At 33.5% G+C, this 26643-nt stretch overlaps 2 protein-coding genes across 2 annotated transcripts; one reads left to right on the top strand and one right to left on the bottom strand.

Annotated features, from left to right (window-relative positions):
* Positions 1-1075: 1075 nt before the first annotated feature.
* Positions 1076-3255, bottom strand: LOC140450352 (heat shock protein 70 A1-like). The gene has a single exon (XM_072543943.1). It carries the CDS (start codon positions 3137-3139, stop codon positions 1196-1198), a length of 1944 nt encoding a protein of 647 aa, XP_072400044.1. The 5' UTR covers positions 3140-3255; the 3' UTR covers positions 1076-1195.
* Positions 3256-7931: 4676 nt separating this feature from the next.
* On the top strand, positions 7932-26456 carry LOC140450353 (glyoxal reductase-like). Its single transcript, XM_072543944.1, has 6 exons — positions 7932-8279; positions 8456-8533; positions 16764-16871; positions 19729-20009; positions 24549-24716; positions 26151-26456. The coding sequence occupies exons 1-6, from the start codon at positions 8219-8221 to the stop codon at positions 26322-26324; spliced, it is 870 nt and encodes a 289-aa protein (XP_072400045.1). The 5' UTR covers positions 7932-8218; the 3' UTR covers positions 26325-26456.
* The last annotated feature ends 187 nt before the right edge of the window (positions 26457-26643 follow it).

Genomic DNA, 26643 nt, shown 5'->3' on the forward strand with positions numbered 1-26643 from the left:
TGACCTTGCTCGAGAAGTTGCAAAACAGAAGTGACACTACCGTACCTATAACATCAGTGAAACGTAATAAAGCAGCTCGCTGTTGTTAAAGACTGTTGTCACGGGTATTAAAGATACCAAATAATAGATGGCAGCCCATATTTCAAAAGTGATAGGTTTTTATGATAATGTTCTGCACTTGCCCCGATAATGCACTTGCCCCATCTTACCTTATATAAAATCGTTTTTCTTAATTTTTTTTAATAATATTGATAGAATAAATCTTCTTATTTCATAAGCTAGTTATAGAATTACTATCTCTTCATAATTTTCTGACTTATGTATAGAGCTCGTTGTTTTTCTTATAACTTCATACAGGTGAGCAAATGATAGTCAAGTGTAATAAGCTTTGAATGTTTTAATTACTCTCTCGTTTATCGGTTGAAGTCAGCTGGTAAAAATTCTACTGTCACACGTGTATCAACAACAGTTAAAGTTGCAGGAGGATGACCTGGTGCGTTGTCGATGATTAGCATCACTTTTAGCTCATCTATCTTGAATATGGTTTAGTTGGTGTTGCCATATTTATCAGTTTTTAATTTCTCTGCACAACTATGCCAATAACAGCCACTTTTGAATCGACTGAACCCACCGTTACTAGCTAACTCTTCATCTTTAGCGATCTCTCCAGGATCCTTTTTCAATGTCTCAAACATCAGCTTAGCTTGAAATATCTGATTATCACACCATATTTTTAACACTGTTTCCATCTCGGCAATAATAACGTGACCTTTAGGAATAATGGTTGAATTGAAAGATTGTGCACTTTTCACATCTTTGAGAATTTTTTCTTTGTCTTTTATAATTGTTCTGGCCGTCGATTCAACAGATCAAACTTTTGCTAATTCACAAAATATCATTTTTGTATCAAAATGTTTAATTATGTTAAGTTTAAATCGAACCCGGAGTTACGCCTCGGCGTGTGTCGGAGTAGCGTAAGCCGAGTACAATTACTGTATTTTTATAATTTTAATATTTCATTGTTCCAGTTGCTATTCTTGTAGTGTTTATATGCTAGGGTATAATGAAAGATTAATATTTTTAAAATATTTATTTTATTATTTACAAAAATATATTTATAATAATTTATGTACAAAATTCAGTCTTATTTACATATTAACAATAAATATTTTACAACAAAATTTGAGTAGAGATATTAATCCACTTCTTCCACAGTAGGCCCATTCTGTCTGCCTCCAAATCCACCATATTGTTGACCACAGCTACCAGGTGTTGCACCACCGTATTGATTATTGTTATGACTTCCCTGATACAATTTGGACATAATAGGACTGCATACGCTGTTTAAGTACTTTTGTTTGTCTTCATATTCATCTTTTTCAGCTAATGTGTTACTATCTAGCCATTTCAAGCAACTCTCACATTCGTTTTCAATGGTTGACTTATCCTCAGAAGATAGTTTGTCTCCACATTCTTGTACAGCTTGCTTAAGTTGAAAGACGTAGCCTTCCAGTTGGTTTCTTGCAGAAATTTTCTGTTTCTGGCGTTCATCTTCTTCCTTATATTTTTCAGCTTCAGATAACATTCGATCGATTTCTTGCTGTGATAAACGCCCTCTGTCGTTTTTGATAGTTATGTTGTGAGTGTTTCCAGAACTTGTATCTTTGGCTGATACATTGAGTATACCATTGGCATCCAGATCGAAGGTAACTTCAATTTTTGGTACTCCACGCGGTGCAGGAGGGATACCAGTAAGATCAAATGTGCCTAGACGATTATTATCTTTTGTCATGGCTCTTTCACCTTCATATACCTGTACAGTAACAGCAGGTTGGTTATCAGCATATGTAGTAAATGTTTGCGTTTGCTTGCAAGGAATTCTTGAGTTTCTTGAAATTATATTAGTCATGACTCCTCCTGCAGTTTCAATACCTAATGATAATGGAGCTACATCAACTAGTAGTACATCTTGGATCTTAGAGTCGGTTTCACCACTCAATACTGCTGCTTGTACGGCTGCACCATAAGCTACAGCTTCATCTGGGTTGATAGACAGATTTAAAGGTTTTCCACTGAAGTAATTTTGTAGAAGTTGTTGAATTTTAGGAATGCGTGTAGAGCCACCAACAAGCACAATATCGTGAATTTGTCCCTTATCTAGTTTTGCATCATTCAATGCTTTTTCAACTGGTTGAAGTGTTCCTCTGAACAAATCGGAACACAGCTCTTCAAATCTTGCTCGACTAATTTTGGTATAGAAGTCAGTACCTTCAAAAAGGGCATCTATTTCTATTGTGGCTTCAGAACTGGATGATAGTGTACGTTTGGCTCTCTCTGCAGCTGTTCTTAATCTTCTAAGGGCTCTTGGATTACTTGTTAGGTCTTTTCTGAATTTTCTCTTAAACTCATCAGCAAAATGATTAACTAACCTGTTGTCGAAATCTTCTCCTCCAAGATGAGTATCACCAGCTGTGGCTCGTACTTCAAATAATGAACCTTCATCGATTGTCAGGATGGACACATCGAAAGTACCTCCTCCCAGATCAAAAATAAGTACATTCTTTTCACCCTTGAGATTCTTGTCGAGACCATAGGCCAATGCTGCTGCTGTTGGTTCGTTGATAATTCTCAAAACATTGAGACCAGCAATGGCACCTGCATCTTTAGTGGCTTGTCTTTGTGAATCATTGAAATAGGCTGGAACTGTGATAACTGCATCTTTAACATTGGTTCCCAGGTAGGCTTCTGCAGTTTCTCTCATTTTTGTAAGTACCATCGAACTAATTTCTTCTGGACCAAAGGTTTTTCGCTCCCCTTTGTAATCTATTTGGATCTTTGGCTTTCCACAATCGCTCACAACTTTAAAGGGCCAGTGTTTGATATCTTGTTGGATTTTTGGATCATCAAACTTTCTACCGATGAGACGTTTTGCATCAAAAACGGTATTACTAGGATTCATCGCTACTTGGTTCTTCGCAGCGTCCCCCAAGAGACGCTCTGTATCTGTGAAGGCAACATAACTTGGTGTTGTTCTATTACCTTGATCGTTGGCGATGATTTCCACTTTTCCATGCTGCCAGACTCCCACACAGGAGTATGTGGTGCCCAAATCAATACCAATTGCAGGAGCTTTCACCATTTTTTTGATGTTATCACACACAAAATACTAAATTTACTTTCAAAAACTTGGCAATTAAAACACTGCTTTACGATTTTGCTTTTATATCACTTGTTTACTTGTCGATATATTTGAATACTCTGAACATACCGCCGAAGCAAACCGCTTTTATATAAACGGTAATATTGACTCGAATTTTCCCGAATATTCTTCGAACTTTTTCGAACCACAATAGAATGCGGGCTCGGTACAGGTGTCGTCTAACTGCACAAAATATCTACTGGATTAAGTTGTATTAATTTCATTTTATATAAAATATAATTTTAGAATATTAAACGGTTATATCTGATAAACGTTAGCAGAATAATATTTGCTTTAATACGGATTTAAAACATGTATATTATTTTATTAAGATATTAAATAAAACTATTAAATAATAAATAAAAATAACATAAACTAAAGTCGAAGTGAATGTAATTCAATTAAAAATGTGAATCGAATGTCGTTCAACCTATCAATGTGTCCAAGACGAATGGTAATTTTTTATATTATCGGATTTGGAGTCTAACGTTCACACTCTATCTGACTAATTCTTTCATTTTAACCCCAGCGGGAGTGGAACAAGGATATCTTCACACGATAAGAAACAATTGCTTTGTTTTTTTCTGAGAGTAGTTTAAACTCAAAGTAAAAGTGTTTACGCACTTTATGGGTCGGAAGACGTGTATGCCGTAAGAGCAAAGGGTATGACCTTTTTAGTTATGCCAGGTGTCTCGTGGTAAGACGTGCCAAAAGGTTTTAGCTGTACCACGGATGCATCCGAAGGTAACATCCCCAAAAGGGAAATTGCTTTCGGAAGTACTCCGTCTACTACCGTCATTTTTTTATATAACATTACATTTTGATTTCAGTAGAACATAAACCTGCGATCAAATTTCGCAAACTAACAATCCGCAATAAATTGTAGTGCAAACACACATTATATCTCAAGAGACCTTTATACAACTTTTCATCAGTCACCATGTTTTTCGTACAGTTTTGTTCAATGACGTATAACATTTATTATACAGGGTGTTTCTTTAATAATAGTCTATAGTAACTGGAGAAACCTTAGCACAAAATACGAAGATTTAACCTAAAACATTTAAATAAAATATTCCTCCTTACCGAGATAAAGAGTGTTTTATTACAATTTTTCTAAAATGAATTTAGCTTATTGTTTTAACACCTTCCAATATTTTTTTGTTCAAACTTGACAAATAGTTTACACATGTTAGGATACTTTATTTAGTGTTAAAATATAGTTTTCCGCTGTTATCAGAGGCGTGCTTTAGGGGTAGAGACTTTCTTTTTCCCCCTCACAACATACGCCACTATTGTAATAATCATTTCAGCATGTTTTTTTATTCTTCGTTACTTTTTACGTAAATATCATCTGTTGTCTCAATGCGATAGAGTAAGGAGTTCTCGAGTTATTTGCGTTTAAAGGTAATGTTTAAAATATATAATCTTAATTTATTGCTTTTATTATACTAAAGCAATTTTTCTTGGTAAGTTTTCGGATCGAGCTTGTTAATAAAATGATGATTACATAGGACAAAACTATTGAAAAAATAGTTATTTAGACTACTGTAACAATAAATCAATTTAATACATTTTTAAAGTGGCCTCCATTCACTTCAAAAATATGTTAAGGTCTAATAAAATTTGCGGCATTATGTATTTGTTGCCATAATTCTTGTCGAGTATTAATTTCTTCAGCAAACACAAGTGTCTTCATATGCACACAAAAATAAAAATCTAAGGGATTAAACTCAGGACTCCGAGCAGGCCATGGAAACTCACTTCCTCGCCCTATCCATCTATGAGGGAACTGATTATTCAAATAATTTCGCACCACCAACGGAAAATGTGGTAGGACACCATCTTGCATAAACCACATATCTCTTCTTTGGTTTAATGGTAACTCTTTCAATTCACCAAAAAGGGTATTTTGAGGAAATTTCAAATACGAATTGCAGTTGAAATTTGCAGGTAATTCAAAGGGATCTATTAAATTATCTCTAAAAATTCCACACCAAACATTTATTCTCAGTTCAGTTCAAAGTGGCTTCATCAGTAAAAAGAATATTGCTAACGAAATTGTTATTTGCATTTGTCCTATCCATTACAAATTGTGCAAATTCCATTCGTCGAGGAAGATCTGTGGGAAGCGTAACAAGTAACTGAGGCTCATTTGCAATTATTACTAACACATCATTCTCCAGATTCACTGTAATTATTTTTGGACGTCCTATATCTTGCTCAAACGGAGCTTCGCAGGTCACACTGCTAGACAAAAAGACCAACGTTGGAACGCCACAATACAACATTAGAGTCCTTACAAAGGTAGACGACCAAGAGGAAGACCACAGATGGGATGGGTGGATGACATAAAATGAATATCCGGAAGAATTGGAAGTATGTTGCTCAGGATAGAGATCCATAGAAGGAGTTGGGAGAGGCCTATGTCCATAAATTGACAAGAGGGGGCTAAGAAGAAGATCTCGCTTCGGACGGAATTAACCAGTTTCTGCTAACCGGTAGTAAATATTTTTAAAAGTCCTGTAATTGGGTTGTCGTCTGTTAGGATATAATTGTAGATATTTTTGAGCAGCAGCACGCCCTGTATAATTTGCTTGAGCATAAACACAAACCATATCTAGAACTGCTTTGCGTCAGTTTTCTCTGTCGCACTGGGGAAACGCCACTATATTGCAGCATCCAGTCTATCTCGTATTATATGTCTATGTTTAGGATCAAGATAAACCTAACCTTGGAAAAAGTGGCCTCTCAAACATAAGGTAAGATTTCCAAAATCATTGGAGGACTGAAATGGACAACAAAAATACATAGTAATATTATAAAACGTCTAAAAAAGTCAAAAACTAATATAAATAACTTTAGATGGTGAAATCATTGTGAACAGTAATATTCCCCAAGTATTTTAGATTGGTATTACTGAGTATATAGTGGAAATATATTGGGATACAAGTAGTAAGCTTAAAGCGGGAGAAATCAAATGGATTTTAGCGGAACTAAAAGAAAAACGTTACATAACAGCCATATGACCAGCTATTATGTACGACACTGAATGTTCTTCTTCTTCTTCTTCCTCGTTATAAGCAATTCTTGTTCATTGGCGGATTAACACCTCTATGGAAGGTTGTCACTCCATCTTTTGCGTGGTCGTCCAATACTTCTTCTGCCGCTCTTCCCTTGATATTTGTAATAATCTTCTCAGTACTCTCATCTCTGCCGTTTCTAGTAGCCTTTGCGTTGTGGCTGTGTCAGGTATTGTTTCTGAGGCGTATGTCATTATTGGTCTTACACTGGCTTCATACATTCTTGACTTCATCTCAGTGTTAATGTGTCTGTTTCGCCATATAGTGTTATTAAGGCATCCTGCCAGTCTATTTGCTTTTTGTACTTGATCTCTCACTTCTTTGTCTAGGTCTCCATAGCTAGACAGTGTAATTCCCAGGTATTTTATTTCCATTACTTGTTCAATACTGATGCCATCAATTTCTATTTTACATCTGGTTGGTTCTTTTCTGACTACTATTGTTTTAGTTCTCTGAAATGAGATTGTCATACTAAATTCTTTTGCTCTTGTGTTAAATCTGTGGACCAGTCTTTGCAGACTATCTTCATCTTGGGCTATCAATATTGCGTCATCTGCGTATGAGAGTATTTTCTTTGTTTCCCATTCTGTATCCTCTTTCTTTGTTAACGGTTTTGATAATTTCATCCATGATCAAATTGAAGAGCATGGGGCTCAATGAATCCCCTTGTCTTATTCCAGACACTGAATGTTGGACAATAAAAATAAAGAAGAACAACGAATTCATGTGGAGAAACTGAGAACGCTTAGGTGGATGATAAAATTAGGAATGGATATACGAGGGGAAGGTTAGGGATAACATCAATTGATTCCAAAATAAAAGAACATACCTAGGTTAAAATTGTTAGGGTATTTTCAACGTCTAATTAAAAATCATGCAATATGAAAAATTGCTGAGTAGGCAGTTCTTGGAAGGAAAAGGAGACAGGAAAACCAAAGAATATTTGATGGGAGATATTAGGAAGGACATATCAGTGAAAGGGATTGATATCGGTATGAGTTAAGATAGAAATATGGATAAATGTAATTCGAGATCCCGAGCACTAAAAGTCGATAGGGAATTAGGGCATAAAGGCAAAGATAATGATGATGAACTGAAATGCTTTTTGTTTGAGTTTTGCTGTAATTTAATAGAAACAAAATTATCAAAAAGGTTTAATTTATAATTTGTGATTTATTTTTGACAAGATATTTGATAAAATATCAGCAAATAAAATAAATTAAAAAAATTACATATGTACTTAGTTTTTGAATAGAAGTTTTTTAAACAACCTTATGTGCAATTGATCCATACTCATACTCAGTCTAGAATTCTCTTTTGATGACAATCAGTCAGTCAGGGTGATGGGTGATCTACAGAATATTCCATTAAAACTATTCTGAAATGTTCTGAAAATTCCAGAATAAGCAAGAGTTTAAAAATATGAAAGAAGGATGGTTAGATAAAAATCAAACTCACAAAAACTTTGAATACCGATTTAATAACTTTTGTTAATTAATTCTTTAGGAGGATCTTCTTAAATTCTAATTAATTTATAAAAACAATTATTAATCTGTTGTATATATTGCCTATATAGTGGAAATATTAAGGTGAAGTAGTAACAAAGAATATAGACGCTGTAGTAAATAGTGTTTTTTTTAACCTCACTTATTATTTTATCTTTAAATTTATTTCGCTAATCATTTTTATCTTGTTATTAAAATACTCTTAGATGAGCCCGACTGACAAATTTTTAGTCAAAACAAATTTTATCAATTACTTACATGAAAATAGAATTAACTTATCTTTCCTTTCAGGAAAAACATACAAGATAGAACACAATATTATTTTACCACAGTATAGACAACAACCACAGTATAGTTGTTATCTATACTGTGATTTTACAGTACAGCCATAATTTTAGTTTTAGTTGTATTGGAGTGTATACATTACAAGCATGTCTCTGAAAAACCTGAAATATACCCTAAATAATGGAGCCAATTTACCAGCAATTGGGCGTATGTAGTTAAAATTGTTTTTGTTTTGAAATAATTATTTTTTATTTATATCACAAACAGTTTATATTAGGTTAGTTTATCTATTTCACAAAAGAAATTGTTAGTTCTGTTATAAACATTTTTACAAGAACTTGCCATCATGCCATCCCTTACTAAGATAATTTAAACATTTTTAGTTGGAACCTGGTTGTTAAAAGGAAAGGGTGTCTCAAAAGCTATGGATATGGCTCTAGAGGCTGGCTATCGGCTTTTTGGTAAGTACAAATTTATGGGTCATTTAGTATTTAGTAAGTCAGACTTTTTAAAACTTTGTTTTTCCACAACGAAAATAGGAGTCCTATGTGAACTTAATTTACTTTTGACTTGAACTATAAACTTTGGCTATAAGTTAAAGTAATAACATAGTAATTACAACATAATATATGAGAAACTCAAAAAAATATTCAACATTGATACATAAATAATTTGAAAGTTTATAATTTGGTTCTCAAAACTTCTTTGAGACACACTTTTAATTAAAACTCTGGTAAAATTCTGGTGTAAAAGAATTTCTTATTTCTTGGAGACTGCTTCAATTCTGAGATTGTTCTGGCATTTCTGGTGTTGAGAAAGTCATTTTCAAAGAGGTATACCATAGTTTCCCATAAATTTCAAACTCTTTTTCAAGATATAGCATCCTGCGCCATCCTGTTGGAAGACAAATTCTTGCCTTGATGTCAAATATTCTTCCATAATTGGTAAAATCCATTGTATAACATCCCATTGCTGAAAAGTCCAGTTCTTATATTCTTTTGTCTATTTTACCCAATTTTCTTTTGTTATAATATAAAAAGTGGCTTTTCTTTGGCCTGTAACAAAATAATGAATTCTCAATATGTATTTTATTCATTTTTTAACCAAATAACGTACTTTGTACTAGTGTACTTTGCCCTTGTGAGCCCCTTTGTGATATGTGGATCTGGAAATTCATCTTTCAACCTCACCAATCCACAGAACACTTAAGTAACTCAAGATAATTTGCATGGCGATTATAGCAATTCTTGTTAATGCTCTTTTCTTTGTGTCAGTCATTTTGGTTCTTTTTCACTAGGCTTTCTGGCAACTCAAGCTGTAGTTATATATATTCTAATTATATTTCTTATACTATACTGTGATAGTTTTAATAATTTTTTTTTATTATGACACAATCTTTAGCAATCAAAACACAAAATAAAGTTCTATAAGCTAATTTGCTGGCTGTGGAGCAAGGGGCTCCTGTTGGCGTGGTGATGTCTTCTCCAGTGACAAGACAACTTTAACCGGTTTTCAGGTCAGCTGGCTAGTTCCTTTTGAGTCTCCTATTGACTTGGTATTCTAGCAGAGGTTGGAGTAAGGGGTTACTATGCGCTTCATGGTGCTTCGTGCTGCATTTAGTGATTACATCCTGTACGAACGGGATTCTTAGGTCTTCATGAAGTGTTAGGTTTGACACATATCAAGGTGCATCAGCTATCGTTCAGAGTATTTTTGATTGACATCTTTAAATTATGGCTGTGTTTGACTTGCTCGCACATCCCCAGAGTTGGATTCCATATGTCCAGGTAGGTTTTATGACGGTTTTGTATACAAGGATTTTGTTTTCAAGGCTCAGTTTTGATTTCCTGCCTACTAACCAGTTTAGATCTTTCATTCTTAGGTCAATTTGTTTCCGCTTCTTAAGAATATGTTCTCTCCAGGTGAGTTTTGAGTCAAGATGTATTCCTAGGTATTTAGTGCTAGAGGATTGCAGAAGTTGGATATTGTTAAGTGAAACTGGGGGACACGGGTCTCTTCTCAAGGTAAAAGTCACTTGGCCTGATTTTGTTTCATTCATTTTAATTCTCCACTTGTAAGATCATGTCTCGATTTCATTCACTTGTACCTGTAGAATGTTAAATGCTATAGTTGGATTTTCGTTGGCTGCAAGGATGACAGCACCATCTGCAAATGTGCCAGTGATGGTTTCATTAGTGGACGGTAGATCTGCTGTGTATAGCACATATAATATTGGTCCAAGAACGTTGCCTTGTGGAACACACCAGATTTTATAGGAAAATTATTGGAATTACTTTCATTCACTCTTGTTCAGAATTCTCTTCCACTCAAATAGGATTTTAACAGTTTCAGGTACGTGATGGGTAAATATTTCTTGATTTTGAAAATCAGGCCTGTGTGCCAAACCTTATCAAAGGGTTGACTAACATCTAGGAAAGCAGCTGTGCAGTAGTGTTTGCTTTCCATTGCAGAATTTATGGTGTGTACTATTCTATGAACCTGCTGTATTGCCGAGTTTTTTTTTCGAAAGCCAAATTGGTGGTTGGGTATCCTTTTCTCCATATTGGGGTCTGAGTTAATTTTTTGTAACAGTAACCTTTCAAGTATTTTGGATACGACTGGTAGTAGGCTTATTGGCCTATATGATGAAACCTTGTTTGGATTTTTTCCTGCTTTTGAGTTTAGTATTATTTCAGCGGTTTTAAAGAGCTTTGGCCAGTAGTTTAATCGTAGAATAGCATTGAAGATGAGAGTAACCAGTATGATTCCTTTATCTGGTACTTCCTTCATCATCTTGGGTGTTATTTTGTCCAGCCCAGGAGCTTTTCTAATGTTTAAATATTGGATTTCTTGTTGAACTTCATTTTTGGTTAGTGGTCTGATTACTGGTATGTTCTCTGGAATGTTATTTATGTCCCTTTCAATTTCAATATCTGGAGCGTCGTTGTTGGGAGTAAATACTTGAGCTAGGTGCTTGGCAAATAGCATTGTTTTTTCTTCATCACTTCTGGCCCACTGTAGTGTTGGTCCCTGTTCGTTTCTAATTGGAGGTACCGGAGTCTTGGGTTTTTTGGAGTTTTTGATCGGTTTCCATATTGAGTTATCATACCGGTTTAGATTTGTTATGTAGTTTGTAAATGACAGTTCTTGTGCCTCTTTAAGTTTGGATTTTAGTTGATTGCTTAGCCTGTTTAATGTAGTCTTGTTTGCTGGGGCATGGGTTTGGTGCCATTTGGTCCTAGCTTTCCTTTTTTGAGCTACCAACTTTTTAATTTCAGCTGGGATGTATTGGGCTTTGCTACATGTATTGTTTGCAGGTGTAGCATTTTGTACAGCCTCTATAAGAGTGTTGTTTAAAGCCGTTAATGTTTTGTCTATCTCTCTTGTTGTTTTGAGGCTTATTTGTAGACTAATATCTTCTTCTAATTTGCTGCGGTATTTTTCCCAGTTAGTTCTCCCAGTGTGTAGCCTTGGTGTGGCCGTTTTGTAGACTATAAAGCTGCTGATGGTTGCTATAATTGGGAAGTGGTCATAGTTCATAGTTCATAGTTCATAGTTAGGCATGACCTCCATGTAACCAGGAGAGATGTCCTGAGTGATAAATAGATCCAGCAGATCAGGTGTTTTGTTTGGATCCGTTGACCAGTATGTAGGAGAGCCTGTTGACAAAGGGTGGTAGTTGTTTTCATGTATTAAGCTTACTAGTTCTCTGCCTTTAGTTATTGTGAGACGAGATCCAAATAATATATGTTTGCTGTTGAAGTCTCCCCCTGTAATAAAGTTATGTCCTAGAGTTTCGAAGAAGTTTTTGAAGTCTTCTTTCTTTAAGTTGTATCGGGGAGGACAGTAGACTGCTGCGACTGTTAGTTCGTAAGACCTCATACTGACTTTGATAACTGTAGCTTGTAAGCAATTTACAGCATACTTTGGTAGTTCTGCATGTTTAATAGTATTTTTTATCAGAATAGCTGATCCAGCATGGGCTGTATTGTGTGGGTGGTTTGAGGAATAAGTGGTGTAGTGAGATATCTTAAAGTAAGTTTGACTTGTGAAATGGCTTTCACTTATTAACAAAATGTCAATTTCGTTGTGTAGTAGAAATAACTCAACCTCATTTTTGTGCTTTGGAGGTCCATTGGCATTCCACTCTGCTATTTTAATGAAGCTATTGAATTTTAGATATAAGCATTGTCAGCATGTTTAGCTGTTTTGTTGTAGTAATTGTTGGAACATGTTTTTAAATTCCTCTAAGAATTTGTTCATCATGTCATTAATGTTTGATTGTTGTTCAGTACCATTTCTTACTGCATTAGCATAGCTGCCTTGCGATTGTTTTGGGTAATGGGTTAGAGGCACTGATGTTGCTGTACGCATTGTAGGTCTAGTTGTTATATTGTTAGCGTTTTGTTGAATATTCATATGATTGTTGGCACTGTTTGGCTTGAGTAAGTTATAATAGAATTGGCATCCTTTGTAGTTGGCTGGGGTACATAAAGCACACCTAGCAGGGGTATCTTTACTTTTTTTGCAGGCTGACGTATTGTGTTCTCCACCACATTTGACGCACACAAATGGTCTGTTGCAGTATGATCTTGAGTGGCCATATTGCTGACATCTCATGCATTGGGTGATCCCTTTTGTTATTTTTGGAGGTTCCACTTGTGTAGCTCTATTTTGAAGATTTGTCAGTTTGTAAATGTCTTTGTTGTTTTCTGCTGGTTCTAAGTCGACGAAGAATATATTTAAAGGTTGTTTCGTTGTTCTACTTATGCAATTCATCGCGTTTCTAACCTTATTTCCATTTTTTGCTAATTCAGTTTTTATTTCATCATCTGTCATATGGTGTAGGTGTTTGATGACTATTCTATAGGCACGCTCTTCTTTAGGTTGATAAGTATGGTGTACTACATTTTTGTCATTTATGTATTTTATTATTTTACTATATGTGTCTGGTGTATCGCAACTTATCTTTACCGTGTTGTCTGCTAAGGATTTTGTGATGTATTGTGTGTTTTCTGCTATTAGATCTATTAGTTTTATCATTTCATTGTATTTAATTACTCCGTAGACGTATATTGGAGGTGGTTTTGATGTTTTATTTGCGTTTTCGTTAGTTTTAGTGGATTCTTCTTCCTCTTGGTCTGGGAGTGTTAGAGAACTATATTTGTTACTGTCTCTGATGGTCTATTGGTAACATCTACTTTTCTTCTTTTCAAGGTTTTTTTGACTACTTGCCAAGGATTTTCTTTATTTTGCTCGCTCTCATCAAATCCTAATAATTCTTCATCGCTAGTTGATGATCTTCTATGGTGGTGTTGGCTATTATTTATTGCGTACTGTGTGGGAATTGGTTGAGCTTTAATATTCTGTGGTTACTGGTGTTGTGATGTGTATGTGTTGCAAGGTGGGACATCCTGTGTAGTAAGTCCATTATTTGTTGACAACATTTGTTGGTTGTAATTAATTCCTGGCCCATTAAAAGCAGGCAATGTATTCATTTTTTATCTACTAGTCAATTAGTTGACCACTTTTATCAATACACTGATAAGCTAATTTGTTTTGTTTTTGTTGATTTCCACTTTCCGTTGCACTATTGATAACGGGAGCAATCGACTGTATACTACGAAAGCTAAGCGGGTAATAGTTTTAATAAATCTGAAATTTCCATTCCAAGCTTCTGATTTTCCAAAATTAAAAAATCTAACAGTAGTTGAAAACAAATTTTTCATTGCCTACCTTTCCCCTACTCATTTTCATACTACACAAATAATAGGAGACTTCAAAATGTATAAAATACATCTGAAAGTAATTGACAATTGCTGTGATTTGATTTTTTAAAGCCACTTGCAGATTTTTCACTGATAATCTTTAATCTACCAATCTTCAAACTACCCAAAAACCAGAAGACCTCAAAATTTATAAAATGCATCTGAAAGTAATTGACCATTGTTGTGATTTGATTTTTTAAAGCTGCCTGCAGTTATAACACAATTATATAATATCTTAACACAATTACCACGGGTTCATCTGAGGAAACATGGTAACCTGTTGTGTTTTTGACTTTATTGCCAAAGGTTATGAAAATAACCTATTAAATTGATTTTTTCTATTGAATGTCATTAAACATTCCGTGTTAATTAACTCGAGAACCAACATAAGCATGTAGGACATATACACTACATTCATGCAACTTACACCTGTAAAGGATTAATGGAATTCACAGAAAACCTTTCCTTGTAGTAAAAGGCACAGTAAACAGCACTTTAGTTCTCCATAATCTTTTTAATTACTTTGTTTAGAATATTTTTGCCTGTATTATCAGTTAGAGTTAATTTGTATAAAATGTGGAGCAAAAATTTAAATGTAATTTTAAATACATATTGTTTATTTGGCTAATAATGAATGTATAAATATAATGGTTAACCTGCTGTACAATTATTTTGTAAATAACATTATAATAGTTTACTTACTGATTATTTAAATTTATAAATCATCATCATCGTCACTAAATTTACTAGCGCTATCATTATGTAAATCTATAATCACTGGATTGATTTCATTCATTTTATTTTCTCGGATCCACCACTCTTCTATTAATTTTTCACATTTATTTACAGTTTTGGCCCATATTTCTGGAGTTGCAGTTTTAAGAGCTTCTTGCCACATTTCCCTAACTGCATCGTCACTGTATCCACTGCATCCAACGGGATTATCATAATATGTTTTACATATACCCCAGATGTGTTCGATGGGATTAAACTGGCAGTGATACAGCAGTAACCGTAGTACTTGATGTCCATAACTTGATACAATTTTGTCAACTATATAAACTGTTGGTTTTTCATTACGTTTCGAAATTTCCAGTAACTCTGATTTGAAGGCGTATTCCGGAAAATTGATATTATTTTTAACTAACCAATTTTTTATGCTGGGTACGTTCCATGACTGTTTTGGTTGTTTCTCTAAAATCTCCGAATGGTAAGTGGCATTATCTAAAACTATAACTGATAGTTCATTCAGAGTAGGTAACAGTTTCTCCTCAAGCCATTTAACAAACATATCTGCATTCATGTTTTCATGGTAATCAGCAGATTTTGGTTTTGAAGAAAAAATCAAATCTGCGTTTTCTATAAAGCCTTCTTTCCGTCCTGCATGTAGAATGATGTGTCTTTTGCCTTCGCTATCTGTGTGTTTTATTGATTTTATGCTGTCATCTTGCCAAATTCTTTTAATTCCACCCTTTGCAAATATTCATGTCTCATCTAAGTATACAAATGTTGCATTTTCAGATTTAAGTCTAGTATATTCTCTCAAAAATTTAATTCTTTTGTGAACCATACTCCTTTCGCATAAAAGTAACCTATTATTTTCTGTTTTGAATTTAAATCCCAAAGCTCTCAACACTTTCCAAAGGCTAGTCCTCTTAATTTCAGAAACTTGTCTTTCTCTTATTTTGACCAGTAAAATATCTAAACTGACATGTTGATTGTTTTCACGCATTTGATACAAAATATTGTGAATTTCATATTTTTCTCCGTCAGGTAAGTCAATACTCCTAGAATATTTAGAGTTGTTTTCTTGTCTTCGTGATACTCAGTCACAGTAAGATCTTCTTGAGAATCTCTGACAGTCTTCATTACAGTTTTTAGCTGATTTTCACTTATCCCGAGTGCGTCACAAACGAGTTGATTTATACATAATAATGACTTTAAACGTCCACCATTGTCTCTTTTCGTGGTAAAGTATTTATACACATTTGCAATTAATTCATCAATATCCAACTTACGTCTAGGCATGATGGTCACTTGAAACTACACGTTTGAATTATAATATACTGAGTTTAGATTAATATGACAGAAACTTTCTAACTGTTGTGCTTGAGAGGTAAAATATAATATAACCGCTTACAAAGATCTTAAACACATTAAGCAAGTTAGCCTAATAATCATTAGGAATGCCGATTGTAACTTAATTATGTTTGATAAAAAGTTTAGAAATGGATGGAAACCGTACGTAAACAGATTAAAATGTTTCCCACAATAATTTTATTTGTAGTACAAGTATTTTTATTTGAAAATAAAAAGTTAAATATATTTACCAACACCCCGTAATCAAACCAAACCCGTAATCGCAGACGTCTCAAAAACGGTACACTCTAACAGACATACGGCCAATCTAACCACCACTATTTAAATTGACAAAATGTTCTAGTTTACTCCGAAGTATTTTTTAACAAAAATTAAAAGTGATATTTTAGTACTTTGTATATCTACTTTGAATATAGATTAACCTTAGTACGTAGTATTTGTTTCAGAAAAAAATTATTAAAGTAGGTGAAAGAAATTTACGGTAAATAACATTATGCAAGAATACTATTTATTAAAAAAAAATGTAACAACATATGCACAACTATGAACAACGGGTTAATGACACACACACACACATATATATATATATATATATATATATATATATATATATATATATATATATATTATACCTAAAATTTAGCAAAGTGTTAAACATTATGGAGAACACCAGTGCAATTTACCGTTAATCATTTAGAGGTGTAAGGTTGAATGGACTGTAATTTTTTATAGTTACAAAAAACTGTGATTTTAATAGTTGGGCCAAATGAGATGGGGAAGGGCTTATATTTATATCACAATGTTAAAATACATATTTTTTCAGATACTGCTACTATGTATGACAATGAAAAAGACATTGGAGATGCCTTGAAAGAACTTTTGCCAAAGCATAACTTAAAGAGGGAGGATGTATTTATAACTACAAAATTATGTGAGTAATTCTCTGTTGACTTTTTAGGCTTTTGAGATTCTATTTTATGTATAAATATTTGTTGTATGCTTTTTTAATTAATTATACAATGAAAGACATAAATACTGTATTAATTAATCTGGAAATCTATATATTCTACAGTAGTGTTTATGGTAGTTATGTATTATTCTACTAATGGGTCCTATTATTGATTTATTCATGTTTCCTTATCACAATGTACGGAAAAACGTATTTTTAAGGCAGTTATGATGATAGCATATTGCTTATTGTGGCAATCTATTATGTTCATATATATTTGTTTCTTCCTGTTATTTGTTTACTACAAAATTATACCAAATTTGTCTGTAATCAATTTTCTTTATTTATTTATATTTGGGAATATTTCCAAGTATTTATCTTTCAAATTTTAGCTTTTTTTGCGGTTTTTGGTCTCAATACTGTTTATTTATGTTAAAAATATAAAATCTTACACATGTCAAATATGTACAAAACCTCTTATATATTAAAGTATAATTAAAGCTATATTGTAAATATTCGTGACTTGTATAAAAGGAATTTTTTACCAATATTTTTTTAATTTTATTTTCAAATTCCTTTTCAGGCAAGTTTCTGATATTTTCAGACAGAACATTAAACATTTTATTGTCCAATACTCTGGTTCATGTTGACACCTTTTCAAACGCCAATATGCTGGTATCATATTCTGCGTGCGCCTAGTATCATAACCATGCGGATCTTCGTGACTACTATAAAGATTCATATTCCTCTTCATGAATCGAAGGTTTTCTAGTACTGTGCTGGTACAGTAAGAATTCCCAATCTTTTATAAGCCTCTCTAAATCCCAAACCAGCGGGGACCCTCACTGCCTTTCTCTGCAAACCAAATACTCTGTGAGTGTCAGCTGCATGACCCCACACACGGATAGAGTATGAAAGACGTGAGTGAAATATGGAGTGATACATAGTACATATAGTCTCCCGTGAGACGCATTTTGAAAGGTTTCTAAAAATAAAGAAACTTTTATTTAGTTTTTTGTATGTTATTAATATGCGGACCCACTGTAATTTTGCGTCCAAAAGAACTCCTAAAAATCCAATCTCGCCAACTCCAGCATTCATGTCACCCACATCTCTCATTGTGAAAATCACTTGTTTAGTTTTATTGTTGTTCAGAACCAACCTATTTGCAGCAAACCAAAGCTCAGTTGTCTGCCGTGCCACCATAGAACCCTCCAGCACATCCTCAATATTATCAGCTGCAAAGGACAGAGTATAACTTAGCCTTATGTTTCATGTTTGGAAGATTGTTTATATAAATCAAAAATAAATTAGGGCCCAGTATTGAACCCTGGGGTACTCCAATATTTAACACCCTACCTTTCAGGTATGATTTTAAAGTTCAATGCTCTCGGAACAAAAATTATATTTTTTTAAATTCTGCAGGAGGATTTCATGGCTGACCAAGTCCAAAACCTTGCTCAAGTCGCACAAAAAGACTAAGTTAAATTGAAGCCTATACAAAGAAAATAAAAGTATTGAGGACCATTTATGGCGGAGTAAACGAACAGGGTCTGTGGAGAAAGCGATATAACTTTGAACTCTATAGACTTTTTGGTGATGCAGATATTGTGAAGACCATCAAAATAAACCGCATAAGGTGGGTGGGCCACGTTATGCGGATGGATGAGAGTGATCCCACTAAAATAACTATGCTAAACAGGCCGGTCGGAAGAAGAAGAAGGGGGCGACCTAAACTCAGATATCTGGACGATGTACAGGAAGATCTGAGGGAGATTGGAGTGAGGGGCTGGAGAAGACAGACACTCGATAGGGAAGGATGGAAGAATGTTTTGAAGCAGGCCAAGGCTCACGAAGGGCTGTAGCGCCAACTGATGATGACAATTACTCTGTAATATACAAGGTTTAAAATACCTACGAATGTATTTTTGAGAAAATGACATTCAGAAAACATACCATGGATCTTAAAGAAATCTATTACTTGTAGTGCCATGCACTGTTCCACAATTTTTGAAAAAAATTGGTAGCAGTGACACTGGCTGATAATTTTCTGGCAGGTTTGAGTCCCTTTTTTATGAAGATTGGACACATTATTGCTTTTTTAAGGACATATGCAGATATTAATTAGCTTAGTAAGTGGAATTATTTTGATATTTTTTATTGTTTTGATCAACTTTACATTCAGTCCAAGATTGTCACGGCTCTTTTTATTTTTTTAAATTATTGATAATATCCCGTACTGTATTGAAGATAACATCTGAAAAAGAAAATTGATTTAATATATTTATTTGAGTTATATCTATTTGATTCAGATTTGAAACTGGGATATCTTCGATCAAGTTGGATGCTATCTGTGAAAAGTAATCATTAAAGATATTTGGACTAATATTAGGAAGCCGGCTAGTATTTTTACCACACCACAATGTTCGTTTATGATTTTCCATTTTCCATATTAAATTTCACATTACAATTAAATACATTAAAATTAAAATTCTCCCCAACAAAAATACACGTTCCTCCTCCAACTGAATCCAATCTAGCTGAAAAAGTGGACTGCTTGAATCGCCCCTTCAGCCAATGTTTCGTTATACAAAGAAATTTTCTTGTCTGCCATGAAAGCCTCTAGTTCATCTACTTTATTCCATAATGATTGCACATTTACATGTAGAATTCTTAGGTTGACGTTTGTTTCATGGATGGTATGTGAGATTTTAAGGGCATCTTCCCCTGGTTCTGCAGCTTCAGAAAATGGTTAATAGTCTCTAGAATAAAATATTTGTGATACTTACCTTTGTATTTTTATATTGACGGTTAATCACACTAAATAAACATTTTTCAGATCCATCTGAACAAGGTGAGCAAGCATTTGATGCAATTAAAGAATCATTAAGAAAATTAGATAGTCAATATATTGATCTGTACCTGATCCATTGGCCTGGAACATATGGAGTCAGTTCTAGAAGTAAGCAAAACGCCATCCTCAGAGATCAGAGCTGGCAACAGATGGTAAAAGCTGTAAACATGGGTTTGATAAAAAATATCGGAGTTTCAAATTACACAGTAAAGCATTTAAAGGAATTATTGAATAACAATCATGGTATAAAGCCAGTTGTAAATCAGGTAACAATTATTTTTTTCACTTTATCGGTAATGTTCTTTCAGACTTTGGTTTGATTTCCTTGGCAAGCATTTCACTATATTTAACTTTTTTTGTTCAAAACAAAGATATTATTAAGATAATAATAATGGGAGTGAAAGAATCAAAGTGGAGATGTGTCAAATGCCAGAGAAAAAAACAGTCAAAATAACAAAAGATCGAGAAGAGGAGGATTGCTATTACTTTTTTTTTTATAAAAACTAAAGAAGTAAAAGAAAAAGAGTGTAGTGTATGATTTTAGTGAAGAAGTGCGTCATGTAACAGGCGTATTGTAAGAGTGATATTTATTAAGGTCTGTGAGTCAATCAACTTGAACCTGCCACTAAAATCCACAGAGGTTGATGATGCAATACAACACCTAACTACGTCAATCCGTGATTCGTTAAAAAATGAAACTAAGAAAAAACAGCAAGGTACTTGAGCCCCAATAGAGAAAACAAATCTAGACAGAGCTACCCGATAACTCAAAGAAGCACTAGAAGAATATAAAGATGCTGATATTAAACATTTTGTGGAAAACCTTTCTGTAAGTGAAAATGAATCCTATTCACTATTAAAACTGACAAGGATATTATAAAAATTGGTTACGTTCTTGTCATGTGGAAAGTAGCTAAAATAATTATGGTCAAAACCTGACAAAGGCCCAAATGAGGTCTCGTCTCTCGTCATACCATCCGATAAGTCTTCTACCAATTATCGTAAAGCTTATTGAAAAGATCCTTATGCTTAGGATCTTTTCTTACAGTACAGCTACCTTCCTAGATGTTTCAAGGTCTGGCACTAACTTCTAACTTCCAAAATCAAGTCACAGCTACCTCATCCCATAGAAAAAAATTCTACAGTAATATATTAGATGCTTTTTAATTAATCATGGCAAAGCTTGCGCTTCTATATATCCCATCTCGGCAGGATTCCATCAAGGTAGTGTACCAAACCTATATTTACTGTACACAGCTTATAGCCCTATCACAAATAATACTAGGATTATTACGTATGCAGATGATACAGTCATAATGGTCACTCATGTGAATCCAAGATTAGTATCCAGAAATTTTCAAAACCATTTAAACCAATAGGAAAATTGGCTAAGACTATGGCGTGTCAAAATAAATAATACTAAATCGACTCACACCTCCTTCACGTTAAAGAGAGGGAACTGTTACATACTATGGACAAATTTTTGAAACAAAGTTTAATATTGCATTCGGTTTTTCTAGGAAAGACACCTGTAGCTACTGTGACGCTATAAAAGCGGAAATATCTGCACTTTCGCAGAAATTAGATGCCAGCAGTGATGAATATAAAATTCAAATCTTGGAGAAATTACAAGAAAGAACAACGAGAAACAACTTCATCTTACGAGAAATGAAAAATTTTATTCTGTGAAAAAAAAATATCGTTGTCGTTAAAAGCAATCGAAACCCAAGCCATAACCATAGACTTCCAAAAAAAATTACCAACCCCTAATGTGACCTCAAACGAGCATAAACGGCAACTTAATTTTATAAGCTTTAATGTACATGTATTGGCCGATTCTATCTCTGTTTTCTATACTTATAACGAATTATTAGCAAAAAAGGAGGCTGAAGATGTGTGTTCGATGATTCATTACTTTGTATATAACGTACTGTCATCTCAGGTTCAAAATTTGACAATATTTTGTGACTTGTGGAGGGCAAAATAAAAATCCACAGCTTTTCAGTTCCTTCATTATCTTGTTCAGACAGTAGGACGGTTTCAGTTTGTGAAAGTAATTTTTCCCATCAGAGGACAGTCCTATCTGGAGTGCGACCGGGACATGAGTTTAATTAATGACAACGCTTATACGGAAACTCCGGATGATTGGACAGAAGTCCTCCGAAACAGCAGAGTGAAACCGACACCGTTTCAAGTGATGGACTGTGGGAAATATATCAAATTTCTGAATTGGACTAAGCATTTCTCCAACAAGTATCCCAAGAAATGCCCTATACCTACGAGACCTATTCGAGTGTTGGAAATCAGGAAAAATAGCACTAAATTTATCTTTCACAAGAATACCTATACCTGGCCTATTCTGGGTTATTTGCAAGCTCACTGTTTGAATGCAAGTTTAAACGGAATTCGAGAAAAGATTTAAGGAAAGCTCATAATATCACAACTCCGGAAGTTACCAGCCACAATCATCCCGAAGCTTTGTACAACGGCCCACTTTTGGTCGATGCTGCTAAGTTACAAGATCTTCTCCACTTGACCAAATATTTGGAAAACGTACAGTCTAGAAAGTTCTATACTGATTTACAAGTTACTGAACAGGAGGAAAGTTCGGAGGAAGAAACATTTTGTGACGCAGAAGCTTGAAGGTACTGAGCACCTAAATTCGCGCACTCTCTGAGCCAATTATGATTCAAGTAATTATTCAGTATAGCCGGGAAGACACTTCTTTCCAAAAGTGCAGAAATTATGTGAAAGTTTGATGCATTAACCATTAAGTCAACCGAACTGTTTCGACATAAAAACGATTGTTTTAAACATGCATTAATCTCATCAGTATTATGTAAAGAGAGGAATAACCGGCAATGTCTGTAACAAGTGTAAGTTGCCTACATTGGGTGCAACTCAACGACTGTAAATTATTGTAACTTTTTTTATAAAATATATTTTTTTATATAATTTAGTATACTCAATTAGATTTTAACATTTGTTAACACTCACAGTAGATTTGAATATTTTTAATTTTCAACTTTCATATTGAATTAATGCACAACCTTAAATTTTTAACTTTACTGCAAAGAAAATGTTGAAAAATAGACTTTTTATTACAAATACACAATGTTGAACATTTTAAAATAATTTTTAATTCTAAACATAAATAATTCTATCAAAAATAAAAATATTTTCTTCTCCTTTAGCCTTAAGTAATCCAACTTTGGACATAGGCCTCCCCCAAATCAATCCAGTGTCTTCTATTTTGCGCCACTTGCTTCCAGTTGTGTCCTCCGATCTTCTTAACATCATCAGCCCATCTCATTTGTGGTCTTCCTCTGCTTCTCTTTGGTATTGCGTCTAATCCATTTGTTTGTTTTTTTGTCTATAAGTCTCACCCCGAGCATTGATCCTAGTAAAATATTAAAAATATTTTACTCTGGAGTAAAAATCACATTTTTTAAAACACTTCATATACAACTAATAAAAGTTTATATCTAATGGTATATGGTATAGAAACTGTTTGTATGAGAAAATAAAACTGCTTTTACTATTTTCCTTGCAATTTCATCATATTTTCTCGAGTTGAAGCCAAACGAAAAAAGTAAAAAGACGTGAAGTTTGTTAAACGTCACTTTATGTTTAAATGAACTATAAAGCGTTCCACGTTAAGAAAATAACATTAGGCTTATGGAGATCAGTGTTGCCAAAACTCTCAAGCATGCGGTTTACTGATTGTTGATATATTTTTCGAATTTCCATTTTCAATTAACATTTAACTGTAAAGTCAGAATAACAACTGAAGAAGCACAAAGCACAAAGCCTTATTATCATTATGTAATCTCAGAGAACGACATAAAATCGCTGACATACGCACACCGTATTATTTTAAGTTGCCATTAGTAATTAGATATATGCATTCCAAGCGGTCCGTTTATTTGCTTTTAAATCTTTAATAGCCGGCAAAGTGCATGATTTAACTAAGCAATATTTTCTACTGATTTCTATGATTCATGGTATATGATATTCTTACCGAAAAACAAATAAACTGTCGTTACTATAATTAAAATAAGATAAAATAAAATTATCTTTTGTAAATACTATTTATTTAATTAAAATCATTTTCCCTACTTTTCATCTCTTGTTTCGAATGGGCAGTTTTGGTCAATTACGTTAAAAAACATTAATTTAATTCATGTCTGTGAAAACGAAAATACAAATTATACAACCCTGAATCGTGCTTGTGTTCATCGTGGCATCGCTGCGCTTCTATCGTCCATAAGAAATACATGGCCCTATCTCCGCAATGTTATTTTCTTAACGTGAAACGCTCTATACCATTAGACGGTAGAGTATAAGTACAGTACAGTATAAACTTTTTGTATGGGAAAATAAAACCATTACTTCTACTATTTTCCTTATAATTTAAGTATATTTTATCACCTATTAGACCGTCCTGGCATTTCAAATAAATATTTCAAAACCATAATTAGCCAAATCAATTCAGTCGTTCACAATTTATTATAAAAAAAGTTATAAAAGCATAAAATTACGTTTGTTAAATGTCATTGTATGATATTTTATAACTAAATGGATCAAATGAACTAAAACTGTAGAGTTGAAGTCGTATAAAACATTTTGAATTTACAATTAAAAAAGGGCCATTCATCGAGATAAAAAATATCCTATCTCCTAAGTTGGACCAACAAATACACTTTCACGCAATTCTATTGCAATCGGTTCAGTGATTTTTGAATATGTGAGACTGTGACACGAAATATATAATTTTATATAATATAATAATATAATTTTTTCAGGTGGAGTGGCATCCATACTGTCATCAAAAAGAACTGTACGATTTTTGTAAAGCAGAAGGAATTCAGTTGCAAGCTTACCAATCGCTTGGAGGTGAAGGCCAAGGTTCTCTTTTAAACAATTCACAAATTAAGAAGATAGCTGAAAAGTTAGGAAAAACCGTAGCACAGGTATATTGAACTTTATAAGTTTTGTGTCTTCTTATTCAGTAACTAACTAGTTTGTATTTAGAAAAGAAAGATAAGATTGAGATTCAATTTGAAAGATTATATTGGCCACCATATAGCTCGGATTTGATCCGATCGAGCAAAAGAATGCTCCTATGATACCGGGAGAGCTAATAATTGCAGCACAAGAAGAATGAGATGCATTTCCTCAAGTATATATTCAAGTTTTAATTCAGAGCTTTCCAAGACGGTTCCAAGCAGTAGTCAACATTGAAGGAGAGATTACTCGCTATTAATTTTATTGTTTTTTTAAACGAAACATTAAAGATGACGTCTCAAGTCATACTTAGTTTTAAGGTCGTGGCATATTATCATGCACGTTGCGTTTCCAGCATATATCGTTTAGTTTCCGAAAAATATAATTTAAATGGTTTTAAATATGAACAAAGCACACTGTCCGGAACATAGCGTTTCAGTCACTTAACGTTTCCGTTCAGTATATTCGAAAACAATATTTTACTGATGCCGACGGCTACGTAACGAGTCGTAACCGGTTGGTAAGGATAATGTGAATTAGATGTCCGTCGTTTTCCCCTCGTTGTTTATTTAGGTATTTGTTTGATTTTGATAGAGTATTTAAAAAAATAATTTTCGAGGCTATTTTGTCATTTATGCATGTGTTTTTATTGCTTTGTGACAATTAATCACGGAAGTGATAAACAATTAGGACTTTTGTACGGAAGTGACCAATTCTCTTCTTTTTAAAAATACTTTTTGGTTTGATATGTATGGCTTCGTTAAATGTAGTATTTTGTTTTTTAACTGAAGGTGTAATTAAATTTAAAACATATTTAAACTGAATCCTATTTATTCTAAAATATCCATAATATTTTTTCATCGTCATCAATTAATTCTCTGTATAAAGTCCAGTATTCACCTTCCTTCTTCCTTTCTCTTAGCATTGGATGTACTTCAAACCTTCATTTTAACACAGTTTTTCATTCTTCATCGTTAAGTAGAAGAGCAATTGTACATAATTTTTGTCGAGAAAAGAGAGATCATATCTTCACCGAACCAAACTGAAACGTTCTATGTATGAAAATGTGAACGCGCAGTGCGATTGCTGGAGTGGAAACGATACGTGCCGGAAACTATACGTGCACGATAATATGCCGCGACCTTTAAGCTATTTTTTGTTTCCTTCCAAAAATTATAATTTTTAATGCGTTTAATTTTTTAATTATTTACTTAAAATGTGTTAAATAAAGTTAACTTTCAGAAAAAAAAATATTTTGGTAACGTGAACCCATCATATTAAACATATTTACGATAATTTCAAAATATTCCATATCTGCCCATGATTGTATAAATATATTTACCTAATATGCACAGTTCTTTTATGTTTAAGAAATATATTCTGATTTAACGATATTTTAGATACTTCTTCGATGGTCTATACAGCAAGATGTTGCCATAATACCCAAATCAAAAACGAAAGAAAGAATTATAAGCAATATGGAACTCGATTTCACAATTCCGGAAGAAGACATGAAAATACTGTTCGGTTTTAGGCAACAGAAATTCGATTGGGATCCCGAAACAATATTATAGATGGACAGTGTGGAACCTGATTAATTTAAGATGCATATTTTTACTTATAATATAGTATATTTTTGTTATAAATAATGATAAGAAAAGAATACATTTGGCATAATTAGAGTAATATACAAATTGTTCTGTTTATGTTTGAAATATTTTATTAGTCTGTTTAACATAAGCTTAAACAATAAAAAATGTTTTTTTTTTCTATTATTTATTTAATAAAATTGTTCTAGTCTAGCCGGGATCTGCAAAAAAATAATTAAGTTGGTTAAAGGGAGTCGGACCTTAGATTTTTGTAGAAATATCTCTTGAATGTTATTTACAAGCA

Source organism: Diabrotica undecimpunctata, chromosome 9 (genome assembly GCF_040954645.1).
Source record: "Diabrotica undecimpunctata isolate CICGRU chromosome 9, icDiaUnde3, whole genome shotgun sequence".
Lineage (NCBI taxonomy): Eukaryota > Metazoa > Arthropoda > Insecta > Coleoptera > Chrysomelidae > Diabrotica > Diabrotica undecimpunctata.

Bases quoted from the DNA above. Each gene is read 5' to 3' on its own strand.
- LOC140450352 (XM_072543943.1), bottom strand. From the start codon at position 3,139: ATGGTGAAAGCTCCTGCAATTGGTATTGATTTGGGCACCACATACTCC.
- LOC140450353 (XM_072543944.1), top strand. From the start codon at position 8,219: ATGTCTCTGAAAAACCTGAAATATACCCTAAATAATGGAGCCAATTTA. The intron at 8,534-16,763 runs GTAAGTACAAAT...ATATTTTTTCAG, and splicing joins GGCTGGCTATCGGCTTTTTG to ATACTGCTACTATGTATGAC. The intron at 16,872-19,728 runs GTGAGTAATTCT...AACATTTTTCAG, and splicing joins ATTTATAACTACAAAATTAT to ATCCATCTGAACAAGGTGAG.